General features: G+C 34.0%; 1 protein-coding gene across 1 annotated transcript in view; it reads right to left on the reverse strand.

Moving 5' to 3' along the window:
* Positions 1 to 15949, reverse strand: part of LOC126973232 (unextended protein-like) — a 38528-nt gene extending 22579 nt beyond the window's left edge. Inside the window, exons 1-3 of the mRNA XM_050820420.1 lie at positions 15423 to 15949; positions 4242 to 4781; positions 2991 to 3107 (exon numbers count right to left, since the gene is read on the reverse strand). Coding sequence (XP_050676377.1) covers positions 2991 to 3107; positions 4242 to 4781; positions 15423 to 15617 — 852 coding nt within the window. The 5' untranslated portion in view covers positions 15618 to 15949. The remainder of the gene's footprint in view (positions 1 to 2990; positions 3108 to 4241; positions 4782 to 15422) is intronic.
* Between the last annotated feature and the right edge of the window lie 2858 nt (positions 15950 to 18807).

An 18807-nucleotide genomic window follows, 5' to 3' on the forward strand; every position in this document is an offset into this window, starting at 1 on the left:
GCAACAGTTAAACAGTTTATTTCTTCAAATTTGTCTCTTCATGATTCTTTAAGACCTAGGTTATATACAGGGTGTCCCGTAATCAGTGGACCAACGGGATACCCGTGATAGGGGTGGTCATCATCTATCGAAAACACCAAATTTTACTGTTCTAGGGCCAGTAGTTCAAAAGATATGATTTTTTAAGCATTATTTTGAAAATTCTACCCTTATCAACACAAAAGTTGAAAAAAAATATTTTTTATTTTTATTTTGCCCTGTTTCTTAACTTAAGGTGGCTGAGGAAACATGTGTCTTCACAATTAAATCCATTTTTGTGAATAAATATTGCCAAATTAAAAATTAAAAACCAAAACATGCGCAAATATCAAATAACTAAATTTGCAACGTGATGTTTGAAGCAAGCTAGTGCAAAAAAAATGTATGACAGCCTTGCGGACCATTATTTAAAAAACATCTGCAGTTCATACTGATTCCAAAAAGGTATAATTAATCATTATTGTGAAACAATAAAAGACAATAATTATTTTAAATCAACATTAGATAGCAATTTCTTGGCGGAATTTACAATAAAACAAAAGTAAATAGTTAGAATTTTTTTATTTATTTCTTATAATAAATGTTCGAAATGTCTTCCTCTTACTCTAAGGCATAGCCGGCATCTTCTTATAAAATTTCTTTTTAAACTTTTTAACGCCCTTTCATTATTTTTGACTTTTTCACTCACCACATTCAGTTTTTGTCTTAGCTGTCTTTCGTTATCGTTAACGGTTTCATATACGGATTCTTTAAAATATCCCCATAAAAAATAATCCAATGGATTAAGATCAGGTGATCGAGCTGGCCATGGGATTGTACCTCCTCGTCCAATCCACCTACTTGGGTAAGACTCGTTTAAATATTCCCTCACTTGTCTGCAATAATGAGCGGGTGCGCCATCATGCTGTAACCACATCCTCTCACATACCTCCTGTGGTACATTTGCTAATAAATTACTTAAGTCATTTCTTAAAAATTGCAAGTACCGAGCACCATTAAGCCTCGGTGGGAGCTCAAATGGACCAATAAGTTTACCATCTAAGATTCCAGCCCACAAATTGACTCCAAACTGGTGCTGGAATCTATCTTCTCGTACAATACGTGGATTCACAACAGCCCATTCATGTAAATTATGAATGTTAAACACTCCAACTCTTTTAAAACACGATTCATCGCTCCATAATATTGAATTGAAAAATAGTGGATCTTGTCGGCATCGGCGAAGCATCTCTGCACAAAAATCTATCCTCCGTTGATAATCAGCAGGTAATAGTGCCTGCACTCGTTGAATATGATAAGGGTATAAACTGTTTCTTTTTAAAATGCGATGTACTGTTGTTTTTGCTATACCAGTACGTCTTGAAATACGACGAACACTCGTAGAAGGTTCTTCTGTCACTTCGGCCAGTATTTGAAGTTCATCGACTCTTCTAGGTCTTCCCACGTTGTTTGCAGCTCCGGGAATTCTGCCTTCTAAATACGCGTTATTTACACGGAGAAAAATTCGATGATCCGGATAGCGGTCGCGATTAGGATAGCGCTCACGATACGTACGGGCTGCTTGCCGAGCGTTTGCATTACACAGACCGTAAATAAAATACATCTCAGCATATTCACGAGGAGTATAGGTATTAGGCATTTTATAAAATCCGGGCAAACAGTATCCAAATCACAAAGACAAACAAGGTCCAATTCAAGCGTCAGTCACCAAAAAAAAGAGTCGTAATGGTAGCGAAGTAAAAAACACGTGTGCAGCTACGAGCTATGAGCAAGTCTCTGATGAAACTAAGAATAATTTGAAAAATTAGGGTGTGGGGATCATAGGCGTCGGCCAATAGGACCCCGTAAACGAAAAAGGTACCTGAGCGAGAAAGAGATAGCATATTGTGTTATCTCTCTCTCGATAACAAAATAATTCTCAGAATAGATAGCGCTTAAATGTTTCTCGCAATTGGAGTCTAAAATTGGTTATTAAGTTATTTTTTTTGTAAAATGTAATATTGTTATACCTTTTTGGAATCAGTATGAACTGCAGATGTTTTTTAAATAATGGTCCGCAAGGCTGTCATACATTTTTTTTGCACTAGCTTGCTTCAAACATCACGTTGCAAATTTAGTTATTTGATATTTGCGCATGTTTTGGTTTTTAATTTTTAATTTGGCAATATTTATTCACAAAAATGGATTTAATTGTGAAGACACATGTTTCCTCAGCCACCTTAAGTTAAGAAACAGGGCAAAATAAAAATAAAAAATATTTTTTTTCAACTTTTGTGTTGATAAGGGTAGAATTTTCAAAATAATGCTTAAAAAATCATATCTTTTGAACTACTGGCCCTAGAACAGTAAAATTTGGTGTTTTCGAGAGATGATGACCACCCCTATCACGGGTATCCCGTTGGTCCACTGATTACGGGACACCCTGTATAGCTTTAGCAAGTTTGTTGTCCAATATTATTTCAGACGACATTGAAACTGTCCTAAATACTTGCGCAAGCTATTTTTGCCCACTGGAGAAAGTTGAATTGCGAATGAAACGCATAACAAAATGTATACTAATTATAAACAATTCATTCAATTCAAGAAGAAATGATAAACAGTATGTGCATTTTAAAGTCAACTAGAGTTAAGGGCTCCTTCATGGGTCGTGGTAAACTATTTAACATTAAAACACCAGAAGTATTTTTTTTATGGAATAGGAGGACAAACGAGCGTACGGGTCACCTGTTGTTAAGTGATCACCACCGCCCACAATCTCTTGCAACACCAGAGGAAATACAGGAGCGTTGCCGGCCTTTAAGGAAGATGTACGCGCTTTTTTGTTCTGTAAGCTCAGTTGATAGAGGCGCTCGGACAGACCCGAGAGGTCACAGGTCCGAGTCCCGCATCGTTCATAAATTTTGATTACAAATTTAAAATACTTTATTAGGAAATAAAGCTGCAGTAATTACCTTGACAAGCTCCTTCAATCTCTCTCTGTTGTAGTGGGTGCCAATCTCTTCGCCTAGGAAATAGTCCAGGAGCTTGCTTGTGGGCCAAGCCAACGGGGCACAGATCCCCATCACGATCTAAAAACAACGGATCATTAGGTCAGACACACACCTTTATATCCAAGGTCCAAGGACCAATTTGAAAAATATAAAGCCTTGGCTTGGAAACCGATTAATTTAACCGGTTATATAAATATTCCACTCAAAACTGACCGCTCTAGCACCTCCCTGAAAGCCTTGAAAAGTATCAGAATCCTGGGTCTCAAAATCTCGAGCGATTGCCAATTCCGCGGTCATCTGAATGGAAAATCCAAATTGGCTTCGAAGAAGCTGGGCGTCATTAATAGAGCACGGCAATACTTCAAGCCGGCCTACATTATAGCGCTCTACAAAGCGCTGGTCCGGCCACACATGGAGTATTGCTGTCATCTCTGGTCTGGCGCATCCCAGTATCAGCTCGATCCATTTAAAATGAACTTAAACAACCAAAGTCTTTAAAATGTTAAATATACAGCAAAACGGAACGAAAACTTCTCTACATACTTAACCGGTTATAAATTTCTAAACCGGTTTGATCAACAAAACCTTTACATTAATTAATGGACTTTAACCAAACATCCTTAAATTTAGGTCAATAGTAGAACAAACCACATGAAAACTTCTTTATATACATAACCGGTTAAAATCGGTTTCCAAGCCTTGGTCCAACTCAATGACGAGCCGTGCATAAAGTGCTGGATCCCCGAAGATACCAATAGGTCAGCAATGCGGGAGTTATTTTCCACGATTATATTCTAACAAGTTACGCAGGTGTTGGATCTCAGTAAATCAAACCGGTGCAGATTCTGCTGTGAAGCCACTGAAGACTCCAAACACATCCTACCGGAATGCGAGGCTATTACCAGGATCAGGCTGGGGTGTCTTAAAGTACCTTTACCTAAGGCAGGGCCGGGACGTGTCCTCCTGAACCCACTTAGGATCCTCCGCCTCTTAAAAGGAATAAGTCTTGAGGATATTATTTAAACTTCGGTACAGTAAGGGCACACATTCCTTAGCTAGTAGCCACGATAACCACATCCCATTTTTAGGTATGGGGAGTTGGGGGTTGGTGTGCTAGCTCAAGCCAGGGGCACAATAGATCTATTATTTAAGTGCTCTTCAACCCCAAATCTTAATAAAAAAAACATAGGTGGTATTCAAAATACAACTAACCTTCATAATCCAGATACTCTTCGCACCGATCAGTAGACCATGTCTGGCGCAAATAGCCTGAGGAGTGATCTCGGCAATGAAGACGATAGCCAGGGTGGATCCGATCACAGCAACCAGCCCAGACGTCAAATCGTCCAGGATTACAGTAAAAGTGCTGTTCACAGCCACATTACTGAGCAGGATGGTGCACAGGAGATAGTTCCCCTGGGATCGGACGGGCATGATAGCCCTAGCGTATTTCCTTTCCTTTTCTGTTCCTGTATTCGCGATGATGCGGAGTTCAGTCCTATCTAGAGCCATCAATCCAAGGTTAAGACCGGAGAAGAGGGACGCCAACATCAGAAGGATGACGATTAGTATCAAGGAAGCCCATAGTGGGAGCAGTTTGTCGTGGACTGCCAGGATCTTCCATTGCTCTCGACCCTGGTGGACGAAGTCTACGTTGGCTGAGGGCTTCGCGCAGATGTACAGCTTGTAGTCATCGCTGGGTTTTGGAGAGACCAGCTCAAAGAGTCCGGAATCTGGTCCTGCCGTTTTGATCTGTGGATGTATTTGGGATTTAGTATAAAGTAATATTACACAAGCATCAAATAAATTAAAAAAAATGTGTGTATTTATGTATGCACAAAAGATACTTTTTTGTGTAACACAACAAAAAAAGTAGTCATCGTGCTATTTCACGTTTGTATTATTATAGCATGTCAGTGTATGACAATGACGTTCTATACCGCATGATTTAGTTTATAATCTGAAGTATGATACACATGGTCTAGTAAAGGGGGGTGCAATTTCCCTACATTGGCACATGAAAAAATTTGCATTGATGTACTGCCACCTATTCTATTAGGTACGCTGCAACTTCACCACGATGGCAATAATTTAACATGCATGATAGATGGAGCTAGTGATAGCAAAAAACTCACTTAACTTAGTTATTAAAACAAGACTTGACTATCGTGTTGTATTATTGGCATTATTTAAAGGTATATAAACCTTATTTAAAGGTATATAAACCTTATTTAAAGGTATATAAACCTTATTTAAAGGTATATAAACCTTATTTAAAGGTAACTGCTGAACTTAATAAGCGAATAAGAATTTCTACCCTCACAAAACAATCATCAATAAGTATTCAATACTGTCTCTACAACCATACTAAAAACTATAAGCATTATTAGCGCCATCTAGCGACGGTACGCTAAGAGCGTAAAAATAACGCAGCGCCATCTCTTAGCCTGGGTACACTGATTTTACAAAATAAAAACATTCGTAGCACATCTATCTCTAGTATATAGTGTATTATCTAGTTGATCAACTAATGTAAGGATGTGGATTAGGGAGTAGGTGTGCGCGCGTATCGTAATAATTCACTCTGATAGTTTTTCCCTAACGCGCCGCCAAAAGAAGTATAATAGCGCTTTCGTACTACATCCGATCCGAGTCCGTGTCCGTGCGTGTAGTCGTAGAACTATTGGTAACGGTTGACGGAAAGAAATCGGATGACGGAAGCCGTAAACAACCATATTCAATTTTGTCATATGTCAATTCCCTAATATATATATATATTGGGATTGAGCAGGTCATCAACTGTATAGTAGATCCTGTAGATGGAGCCACAACCTGAGAGTTGGACAAGACATAACAAGATTTACGAACCACGCGTCACTCGAACGGTAAGTTCAGTTGATAAGAGCGCTCGGGCCGAATGTCGCGGGTTCAAATCCCGTTAATCATCATCATATCAGTCGAAAGACGTCCACTGCTGGACAATGGCCTCCCCCAAAGATCTCAACGACGATCGGTAAGGTATTGGGATAGGTAGTACCTACGTCAATGCAAATAGATAATGAATTCTTAATAACATAATCATAGGTATATTTATTATTATCTATATAAAGTTATCATTTAAATTTTAAAGCATTATCTCTAAGAATTAAATTAATTGTTCGACACTAATCTATGTAAGCTTTAATTGTAGTCTTATCTTTCACTGGTTACTTACTCTGGGTTCACACGAGCTCAACTATTAATACTTCTTGCGTCGCGTTTTTTTTTATAGTATTTTATTGAATTAGGCGTTACTTTGCGGAAATCCATAATTATACAAATGATTTAAGGTCTTTAGTGATAATTTTGCCAATATTTGTATTTAAAAACAATTCGACACGTGTTTCACCTCTACACGTGGCAACCTCAGGACGTGTTGTCTCGCCAAAATCTGACACGAGACTGAATCAAATGAACCGGAAGCCGCTCTTTTATACCCTCGTCCCATGAAATGACGCGACTGTGATTGGTCGGCTGTTGTGACGTATTACCCCCGTAAGAGACACGTAACAAAGGTGAAGGGACTAAATTTGTTTGTTCATTCAACAATGTAAACAAATTTTTGTGTTTTATTATTTCTAATTAAATGTTAGGTAATACGTCACAACAGCCGACCAATCAAAGCGCGTCATTTCATGGGATGAGGGTATAAAAGAGCGGCTTCTGGTTCATTTGATTCAGTCTCGTGCCAGATTTTGGCGAGACAACACGTCCTGAGGATGCCTCGTGTAGAGGCGAAACACGTGTCGAAATGTTTTAAAAACAAATATTGGCGGAATTAACACTAAAGAAAACTTAAATCATTTGTATATTTATAGTATTGTCTTGCAACACCAGAGGAATCACGTTGCCGGCCTTTAAGGAAGGTGTAGGCTCTTTTTTGAAGGTACCCATATCGTATCGTCCCGGAAACACCGCACAAGGAAGCACAGCACATTACAGCTTGTTTGTACGTGGAAAGTTCCTTAAAATTCGCACTGTGCGACGCCACACATCCAGATGGTGGGGATGATAACCTAATTTGTGGCGTGTCGTGTCGTGCGAAGTTGGAATTCGGTGACAGGAATCAGGCCAAACAGCTCAACAGACCAAGTTTATTTTTGTTTATAACAACAGTGATTTCTTAAGTGTCGCTTCTGCGTTTCGTTAAGGAAAAAAACAAAACTAAAGGTTAACTAAAGGTTAACTAAGAATCTAGATTAGAACTTTAAAATAGAAAAGGGCAGTCACTTAATAAAAGACATAAAATACATTTATTTTCTCAAAATTGATTCCTTTAGAATTCTTTTAGATGTCATTTTTAATGTACTAGATACTACTACCGCTTCGGAATAAAATGGCGCTCTAAGAGAAAAGAAGGGGCGCAAGAAACTCTCCCAGCATTCTTTTTTGCGCTCTTTTCAATAAAATATACAATATTATTCTGTCTTTGCTATTGCTATAAAATAATTATAATCTAGTCCCAGGCTGTCCGAGCACTTAGATATTCAGCTGTGGAGTAATAGGATTTACGACAGAGCCATTTTTAATAAAACATTGCCGAATAAATAAAGTTTTAAAACTTAACAGTGTTTTATTTAACAGTGTTATTTAACCGTGTTATTTAATAGTGTTATTTACCAGTGTCAAATAAATAAAAAGGTAAAAATTAACAGTGTCAAATAAATAAAGTGCTAAAAATTAATAGTGTTATTTACCAGTGTCAAATAAATAAAAAGGTAAAAATTAACAGTGTCAAATAAATAAAGTGCTAAAAATTAATAGTGTTATTTACCACTGTCAAATAAATAAAAAGGTAAAAATTAACAGTGTCAAATAAATAAACTGTTAAAACTTGACAGTGTCAAATAAATAAAGTGCTAAAAATTAATAGTGTTATTTACCAGTGTCAAATAAATAAAAAGGTAAAAATTAACAGTGTCAAATAAATAAAGTGCTAAAAATTAATAGTGTTATTTACCAGTGTCAAATAAATAAAAAGGTAAAAATTAACAGTGTCAAATAAATAAAGTGCTAAAAATTAATAGTGTTATTTACCACTGTCAAATAAATAAAAAGGTAAAAATTAACAGTGTCAAATAAATAAAGTGTTAAAACTTAACAGTGTCAAATAAATAAAGTGCTAAAAATTAATAGTGTTATTTACCACTGTCAAATAAATAAAAAGGTAAAAATTAACAGTGTCAAATAAATAAAGTGTTAAAACTTAACAGTGTCAAATAAATAAAGTGCTAAAAATTAATAGTGTTATTTACCACTGTCAAATAAATAAAAAGGTAAAAATTAACAGTGTCAAATAAATAAAGTGTTAAAACTTAACAGTGTCAAATAAATAAAGTGCTAAAAATTAATAGTGTTATTTACCACTGTCAAATAAATATAAAGGTAAAAATTAACAGTGTCAAATAAATAAAGTGCTAAAAATTAATAGTGTTATTTACCAGTGTCAAATAAATAAAAAGGTAAAAATTAACAGTGTCAAATAAATAAAGTGTTAAAAATTAACAGTGTCAAATAAATAAAGTGCTAAAAATTAATAGTGTTATTTACCACTGTCAAATAAATAAAAAGGTAAAAATTAACAGTGTCAAATAAATAAAGTGTTAAAACTTGACAGTGTCAAATAAATAAAGTGCTAAAAATTAATAGTGTTATTTACCACTGTCAAATAAATAAAAAGGTAAAAATTAACAGTGTCAAATAAATAAAGTGTTAAAACTTGACAGTGTCAAATAAATAAAGTGCTAAAAATTAATAGTGTTATTTACCACTGTCAAATAAATAAAAAGGTAAAAATTAACAGTGTCAAATAAATAAACTGTTAAAACTTGACAGTGTCAAATAAATAAAGTGCTAAAAATTAATAGTGTTATTTACCAGTGTCAAATAAATAAAAAGGTAAAAATTAACAGTGTCAAATAAATAAAGTGTTAAAACTTAACAGTGTCAAATAAATAAAGTGCTAAAAATTAATAGTGTTATTTACCACTGTCAAATAAATAAAAAGGTAAAAATTAACAGTGTCAAATAAATAAAGTGTTAAAACTTAACAGTGTCAAATAAATAAAGTGCTAAAAATTAATAGTGTTATTTACCACTGTCAAATAAATAAAAAGGTAAAAATTAACAGTGTCAAATAAATAAAGTGTTAAAACTTAACAGTGTCAAATAAATAAAGTGCTAAAAATTAATAGTGTTATTTACCACTGTCAAATAAATAAAAAGGTAAAAATTAACAGTGTCAAATAAATAAAGTGTTAAAACTTAACAGTGTCAAATAAATAAAGTGCTAAAAATTAATAGTGTTATTTACCACTGTCAAATAAATAAAAAGATAAAAATTAACAGTGTCAAATAAATAAAGTGTTAAAAATTAACAGTGTCAAATAAATAAAGTGCTAAAAATTAATAGTGTTATTTACCACTGTCAAATAAATAAAAAGGTAAAAATTAACAGTGTCAAATAAATAAAGTGTTAAAACTTAACAGTGTCAAATAAATAAAGTGCTAAAAATTAATAGTGTTATTTACCACTGTCAAATAAATAAAAAGATAAAAATTAACAGTGTCAAATAAATAAAGTGTTAAAACTTAACAGTGTCAAATAAATAAAGTGCTAAAAATTAATAGTGTTATTTACCACTGTCAAATAAATAAAGAGGTAAAAATTAACAGTGCCGAATAAATAAAGTGTTAAAACTTAACAGTGTTACTTAACCGTGTTATTTAACAGTGTCAAATAAATAAAGTGTTAAAAATTAATAGTGTTATTTACCAGTGTCAAATAAATAAAGTGCTAAAAATTAATAGTGTTATTTACCACTGTCAAATAAATAAAGAGGTAAAAATTAACAGTGCCGAATAAATAAAGTGTTAAAACTTAACAGTGTCAAATAAATAAAGTGCTAAAAATTAATAGTGTTATTTACCACTGTCAAATAAATAAAAAGGTAAAAATTAACAGTGTCAAATAAATAAAGTGTTAAAACTTAACAGTGTCAAATAAATAAAGTGCTAAAAATTAATAGTGTTATTTACCAGTGTCAAATAAATAAAAAGGTAAAACTTAACAGTGTCAAATAAATAAAGTGCTAAAAATTAATAGTGTTATTTACCACTGTCAAATAAATAAAGAGGTAAAAATTAACAGTGCCGAATAAATAAAGTGTTAAAACTTAACAGTGTCAAATAAATAAAGTGCTAAAAATTAATAGTGTTATTTACCACTGTCAAATAAATAAAAAGGTAAAAATTAACAGTGTCAAATAAATAAAGTGTTAAAACTTAACAGTGTCAAATAAATAAAGTGCTAAAAATTAATAGTGTTATTTACCACTGTCAAATAAATAAAGAGGTAAAAATTAACAGTGCCGAATAAATAAAGTGTTAAAACTTAACAGTGTCAAATAAATAAAGTGCTAAAAATTAATAGTGTTATTTACCACTGTCAAATAAATAAAGAGGTAAAAATTAACAGTGCCGAATAAATAAAGTGTTTAAACTTAACAGTGTTACTTAACCGTGTTATTTAACAGTGTCAAATAAATAAAGTGTTAAAAATTAATAGTGTTATTTAACAGTGTCAAATAAATAAAGTGTTAAAACTTAACAGTGTCAAATAAATAAAGTGCTAAAAATTAATAGTGTTATTTACCACTGTCAAATAAATAAAGAGGTAAAAATTAACAGTGCCGAATAAATAAAGTGTTAAAACTTAACAGTGTTACTTAACCGTGTTATTTAACAGTATTATTTAACCGTGTTGTTATTTAACAGTGTTAAATAACACTTGCACTCGCGATACGTCAGCCACTTAGTGTAAGTGTGCGTGCGTTGCTAAAAATAGAGGTTGACTGTTCACCGCTATTATTTTCAACGTGTTCACAGCTGTCGTCTAACTAGACGTATAACTTTTCTATGGCACTGTGTAATAATTATTTAAGTATTTTTATGTAAACAACTAAATAAAACAAATATAAGATGTCATGAAAGAGTTAATAAAGTAAAGTAAAATAATTATTATATCGCAATGTGCGCGCACAGCGTCACCATGTTAGTCGATTAGTTGCAATCTAGTATAGTGTGAAGTTATATCTTTATTCAAGATATTTTTAAACACTTTATTTATTTGACACTGTTAATTAGGTGGTAAAAATTGACAAGTGTATTTGAGGGTGTATGTAGTATGTGAGTGTGTGTGTGTGTGTTTAGATAATCATTGCAGTCGATGTATATTTATTATTTCTTTTTTGGACAAGCAAAACATATCTAAATTAAAATAAGCTTTGTTGTAGGTGAGAGCCAGACGTTGCAGAACAGAGTTTTGTGTGTAGTTGGTGTTAGCTTTTGGTACAGCCAGAAGGTGCGTGTGACGAGTTCTAAATGATGGGACGTTCAATGAAAAACTCGCTAATAAGGAGGGACAATCAATTTTACCATTTAGGATTGCTTGCAATAGCAGCATATCGCTTAGCTTTCTTCGATTCTCTAAAGTGTCAATTTCGTAGTGCTTACAAGCTTCTTCATAGCATGAAAAGTTTTTAAACTGCTTGAATGCTAGATACTTTAGGAATTGCTTTTGTATGGATTCAATCCTTTAAGCGTGTATGATATAGTAAGGTGACCAGATGTTATTTGCATACTCAAATGCACTGCGAACATAACTGAAGTACAGACTTATTATGCACTCTTTGTTGCTGAAATAGCTTGTTACGCGCTTAATGAAACCTAGCTGCTTATATGCTTTATCTGCTACGATATTAACCTGGTCGTTCATAGAAAGCGTAGTATCAATTTTGACTCCCAAGTCTCTAACTGAGCTCACTTTAGATATTGATACGCCGTTTATCTTATAATCGAAAAGTATTGATTTTACTCTACGTGTCAATGTTATGTAGTGGCATTTTTTAACGTTAACGACAATCCTATTATTACTATAATATTCAGACCTGAATGCTTTATTCAGGTCTGTTTGCAACTTGTAACAGTCAACAATGTCACGTATTTTGAGGAAGATTTTTTTGTCATCTGCAAACATTAAATATTGGCTGTGAGTAAAGCAGCTTCCTATGTCGAATAAATAGGCATTATACAAAAGCGGGCCTAGGATAGAGCCTTGTGGCACAACTGATGGTATTGACACGAAGTCGCTTCTGGCGCTACCCGTCACAATTGCATACGATTCGTGATATATGAGGTGAACCATCTGTGCAGATTCCCAAGAATACCGAGTGCATTTAACTTCTGGAGTAATATTATGTGATCCACGCGATATTTAACAGTGTTATTATTAGTGTTAAAAATAGTGAGTTTCAACTAAAACAAAAAATATAAATACGTGGAAATCTCATAAAACTTAATGATTTAATTATAACTTTTCTCTTATTATTATTATCAACTGCAAAAAAAATATTGCCATTTTATGATACAAAATCTTCTAGGTGTTCTTCGCCTTCTTATGTCGCCATACCAAAAGGACCCAACGTGCTGATAACTTCAAAAATCTATTCCTGAAATTTTTTCCAAAGTTTTCTTATCTCCTAGGGTTGTATATTTCGCGGGAATTGGGGGACAGATTGTCCTCATACCGTATGTTTAGCTCGCTAATAACCTTAGCAGCAATGTCAATTGTCAACTCTGCAGATTTGTGTCTTTTTTTATGGAAGAGGAGGACAAACGAGCGTACCTGGTGTTAAGTGATCACCGCCGCCCACATTCTCTTGCAAGACCAGAGGAATCACAGGAGCGTTACCGGCCTTTATGGAAGGTGTACGCGCTTTGTTTGAATGTACCATTCGATTCCACTTTAATTCGATCCCACTTTGATACGATTGTTTCCCAAATGAATGAAAAATTGTCTCTTAGTCCCAGGTACAAGGGATTTGCCGGGAGAGAATCTGCGACTTTTCTCCGTCGTCCAGGGACTAAAATGAGCTTTTCATCGAGGTGGGAGAAAATTATATTTTTGTTTATATTTCTATGTTGCCGGCGGACCCCAATATCTCGAAAAGTAAGGACATACAATTTAAGCCGATGTTATAAAAGTTTTACTTTAAAAACTCGTACATGTGATTATATAACAAAAAACAAACCAATTTTATTATATATATCAATGTTATAATGAATAACGCAACAATGTGGCTTCAGTTTCAGAAGTTAAAATTATTTCCATTACAATAATCCCTTTAATTATCTGATGTCTTAGCTGTTACCATATTTACCTTTTGTTATATCTCAATGTAGTATAGTGTGAAGTGATATCTTTATTCAAGATATTTTTAAGTAAGTTATATTCATTTATCACTGTTTATTTAACAGTGTTATTTTACTTTATTAACACTGTTAATTTTTACCCGTTTTTCATTCAGTTGGGAAAAAATTGTATCAAAGTGGGATCGAATCAAAGTGGAAACGAATTGAAGTGGGATCAATCGAATATAATATATAATCAGAAAAAACCGCATTGTGATGACATGTTATTGTGTTAAATATAAATTCTATACACAATTGTACAGAAATCGAATCATATTAATGTTTGTTTGATGTTACGTACAGATACGTAAAGTAATCTTTTATGATAATAATTATAATCTCTATGAAGCTCTGTGCCACTCCGAATCTCAAGGTAAATATAATTAACGTTAATTGATAATTAAGTATACAAGTTACAAGACCATCCACAGGTCGAAATAGATTCATAAACAGAGCTCCATACAGACACTAATATCATCCACACCATCTGGATGTATGGCGGTTATCCACAGTGCGGTTTTCAAGAAATTTTCTTCCACGTAATACAAAGCTGTGGTATGAGCATCCTTGTTTCAGGGACAATACGAGATGAGTACCTTCAAAAAAGCGCGTACCTTCCATAAAGGCCGGTAACACTCCTGTGATTCCTCTGGTGTTGCAAGAGAATGTGGGCGGCGGTGATCATTTAACACCAGGTACGCTCGTTTGTCCTCCTTTTCCATAAAAAAAAGACACAAATCTACAGAGTTGACATTGTTGCTTATTAGCGAGCTAAACATACGGTCTGAGGACAAACTTTCCTCGAATCCTCGCGAAATATACAACCCTATGAGATAAGGAAACTTTGGAAAAAATCTTGAGGAATAGATTTTTTGAGGTTTTTAGAACGTTGGGCCCTTTTGTTATGGCAACATAGAGCTAACAAGACCTAGAAGAATTTTTATCATAAAATGGCAATATTTTTTTTTGCAGTTGATAATAATAATAAGAGAAAAGTTGTAATTAAATCATTAAGTTTTATAAGATTTCCACGTATTTATATTTTTTGTATATAGTTAAAACTCACTATTTTTCATGTTCATCACTGCAATAAATAAAACAATATTATTTTTTACTAATACTGAAATTAATAGAGATAAAAAATTTTGTATAAGAAAAAGTATATATAATTGTAGAAAGTACAATATTTCTTAAATTCCCAAAAAATAATATTACAGTTTTCTTAAAGCTAGACGTCTTCGGAGTGCCGACGGAGTGTGGCAAAGAATGAATAAATGATTTATTATAAATAATGATAAACTCCTTGATCAAAAACCTCGGTTTATACAATATATTATATATAAATCGATATATATTTCTTCACCTCGTACCACAAAACTCAGCACGCGTGGATAAACGACGCCTGCGATAATTAAACGACAGTCGCTATTCCAGCGCATTTCATAATATTTATCAACTCTCTGTGGACAGATATAATTATACATCGTGGAGCTACAATGGCGGCATTAAAATGAACGCACGGATAGACCTACTTAACCGTAATAAAAAAAAATATACATAATAAGTAAATTTTCAATAATTTTATTTCAGAACAACCTGTAAGTAGCCGCGAGCTGACGTAGGTGAACCGATTTTAATAATTCTTTTTTTATTTGAAAGCTGGTGCTTCCCGTATGGACCCATTGTAATATGGTCCAGATCTGACTATGGCATCCATGAGAAAAGTCATAAAAGTCTTAAATTTGCTATACATACGTGAAGCATATTTAAGCGGATCGGGGCGGAAGGACACCGATTCCAAAAATTACAATAATCGTAACTAGAATAAGATTGTATACTTTTTAGTGCATATTATATCTATTGTTTTGGAACTGTGTTTTTGAAGTCGGTTGCTTTTCTGTTCAATTTTTCTTTAAGTACATATATAATTTGTTTGTATACAAATTTAAAATTTCAATTCCTTATGTATTTCTTTCAGTAATTTTAAGATTTATTTTATTATGCTTACGGTTAAATAGTTCTAGTCGTGTGTTCATTTAATTTCGCCATTACAGCGCCCCGCTATATAGGTTAGAACAGCTATTTAACAGGCGAATAACATACCTTATACTCCCCACCGACCATGAAATGACAGGGTGTCCCAAAGTCCTCAGGAACATGGGTGAAGGCTATAATGGTCTCATCCGTGAAGCCTTCACCAAAGAGCCTTAGCTTGAAGTTGGTTTCACGCAGTACACTTGGTATCATCTCATCAACAATCTTTGGCTCTTTATCAGCCTCTTCGATTCTCAAACCCATTACTCTCAAAGTAACATTGTTAGGAACTTTATCACCTGTTTCAGTATCATTTACATCGCGTTTGACTCGTTCGAATTTCTCCTCACTTTCAAACGCATCAGATTTGTAAAAATCTATGCTATCCTCACTTTCAAACGCATCAGGTTTGACATCATCTAAGTCTTCTAATCTCTCCAATTTGGTCTGAAATAACTCCACATCTTCAGATTTCGGCTTATTCTGTATAACGAGGTCATTGTAATACTTGTACGGCAGTTCCGATTCGTTCAAGTCTTCTAGCTCGGTTGGATTTTCGATTTCGTTCGCATTGGATCTGTGGACAATATTTGTCAATTAATTTTTAAGTCTTTATATGACCGTTAAATTAACGTTTAAAACTTCAATATGACATACTATGATATAAAATTTAAATTAGGAAAATTTTGCACGCGATTAAATGGTTTGAGCTCATACTGGGGTGCGCCAAACCAGTTATAACAGCAATACTCCATATGTGGCGGACCCGCAGTTTGAAGAGCGCTCGAATGTTGGAGTATTGCCTATTTATGAGCTTTTTCAAAGCCAGCTCGGCTTTGCCTTCAAGACAATCGCGGAATTGGCAATCGTTCGAGATTTGGAGACCCAGTATTCCTATACTAGGCGAGGCTTTAAATGAAAAGTTGTCGAAGTGCGGTGGTACAGTAAATGTTTTGTATTTAAATGGTAAAAGAACAAACTTGAGTCTTCTAAGTCTTCTTCATTTTAGCCCATCCCGCGACCTTCTTAAGAGAGGACTCGATAAAAAACATATCTTTCTTTTGGCACTGGTAGACGATTTCTCGAAAGATACCTGCATGGCACTAGCAATGTATGTTTGACGTGTCCAACAATCATTGATATTACACAACGCCTTTTGCATAGGAGTGCTGGAATAAACGCGTTAGCACCGGCGTCAAATCAAAGACACACGTTCTGAACAAACTGAGAGAAATGCCAACAGACCGGCTTGACTTCTTGACGTCTAAGTAAAACAGAGCTCGCCAAACAGTTTTTGGTCTGAACTGAACTTCAGGCATATAGAGCTCTGACGCCGTGGGATGGTCGGAGTCATGAATCGAGTTGGAGTCAAAAAGATAGACTTTCTCTTTTGCCGTATGGGCCAGGGTGTCATTACTCATATGCAGCTGCGGCAGAGGAACGGCTGGTTAAAGTCACCAAGAGCAGCTTTTGACAACAACCAGAACTTGTATACTCCAGGCGGGTAACCTGAAAGTTGCTATCGGATTTTGACAACATGCTTAGATTGTGCACGGGCGATTTGCCGCTTGTTCGGATCCTTTGTGGCCAGCGCCGCAACCCGGATCGATTTGTCTATTTTTCCAGTCAGCAGCTGCTTTAACTGACGCATTGAACAAGAATTACTATTATCTATTAAGTTTAACTTTCACTCGTAATATCATGTACTTCAATTGATTAAGAGTTTTATAAATAATTATAAAATAGATATACAAATACACTTTGGTTAGGGTTGCCACCGGTATTTTAATAAATAAACATAGAGCGAGTTAGATGCATGCAGCATGAATGAGTGAATAAGTTATTTATTGCTTAATAGTTAGAATTTGTACATAAGTGTTATTGATGGACAATTAGGCGACCTTATAGCTGATCTGCGTTCTCTTCCAAGCAAACTAACGTATATAATACACATTACACATACCTTTTTTTATTGTGAAGAATATGAAAGCTTGATTCCGAGTAATTGATGTTTATATGTATTTATGTATGTTTAAGTAAGTATTAAATATATCGTTGTCTTGTACTCATACTACAGGCAGAGTATGTCAATATTATTATTATTATTGTTATATTTTACCGTATGGCATATGCACTATCAAAATGCTAATTTCGGCTTATTTTGAGTAATAAAAGAATTGTGCAATGTTCATTTTCGAACCAGTTTTTTTTTTAAATTTATCACCTGATGTCTTTTAGATAAAGCAAGATATTGTTTTTAGATACCAAAAAAATCATGGCTCAATTTAGAATAATTAAGAGCTTGAAAAAATAGCCAGTCACTTTTTTGTACTGGAAAATAACAGAGTTATCTATACAAATAAAATGATAGAGGTTTTCATTTGTGCGCGAAAATCAACTGAATAGATTTAATTAAGTCTTATAAGTTTAATTTCTCAGACACACCAACATCCAAAGTTGGACGTTGGATTGAAAAAAAGGTAAATGAACAAAATTTGTCAATTTTTTTTTTGTACGATGAATTTTGGTACTATAAAGGCATAAAAGGCATTAATTTTCCCAAAATTTATTCCTTTAGAATTCTTTTTGATGTCATTTCTAATATACTAGATACTACTACCGCTTCGTAAACAAATGGTGCTCAGAGAGAGAAGAAGCGGCGCAAGAAACCCTCCCAGCATTCTTTTTTTTGCGCAAAAATATACAATACTATATATATATAGGCTTGTTTTATTTGTGTTATTTATTTGAATAATAACTCCTGTAAAATATAGTCACTTGTAGCACCATGCAGGCTGTAAATCACGCAAAGGCTGCAAATCTTCCGGATAAATCTATTAACAATATAATTAATGTAACAGCTCTTTTGTTTCCATGAAATATTAAAACGCTCTATTCGATAAATACGTTTAATATAATTAGATGCTCTAGTTAAGAACTTATTTTAATTTCATCAATTTGCTTTGAATGCTTTAAAAATATATTGGCATTATTTTTCATCGAGTGACAACCCTAACGTTGCGAGTGGTCTGCAGCAACACGCGAGAAGCAGTCACCGCCCCTCCTTGACCTGATTCTGTATTTAACTAGCAATCGACATTATAACTCCGAGTTTTATCTCGGAGGGTAAACGACGTACGGGTCGCCTGGTCAGGTGCCATGGCCGCTATAAAATAATCATTATATATAATAATAATAATCATTTATATCAGGCATAACCAACCCATAGAAAATACAATTGAAATAAACATGAAATTAAGAATTAAAAGTACGTAAAATGAAATACAATTACTTATAGTATGTGAAAAGAAAATCATTTTCTATTATTAACCGACTTCAAAAGGAGGAGGAGGTTATCAATTCGATCGGTATTTTTTATGTATGTACACCGATTTACGTAGTTCTTCTTTTATTTGATGCGAAATAGGTGCTATTTGGACCATAAAATTTTTAC

This window comes from Leptidea sinapis, chromosome 29, assembly GCF_905404315.1.
Source record: "Leptidea sinapis chromosome 29, ilLepSina1.1, whole genome shotgun sequence".
Lineage (NCBI taxonomy): Eukaryota > Metazoa > Arthropoda > Insecta > Lepidoptera > Pieridae > Leptidea > Leptidea sinapis.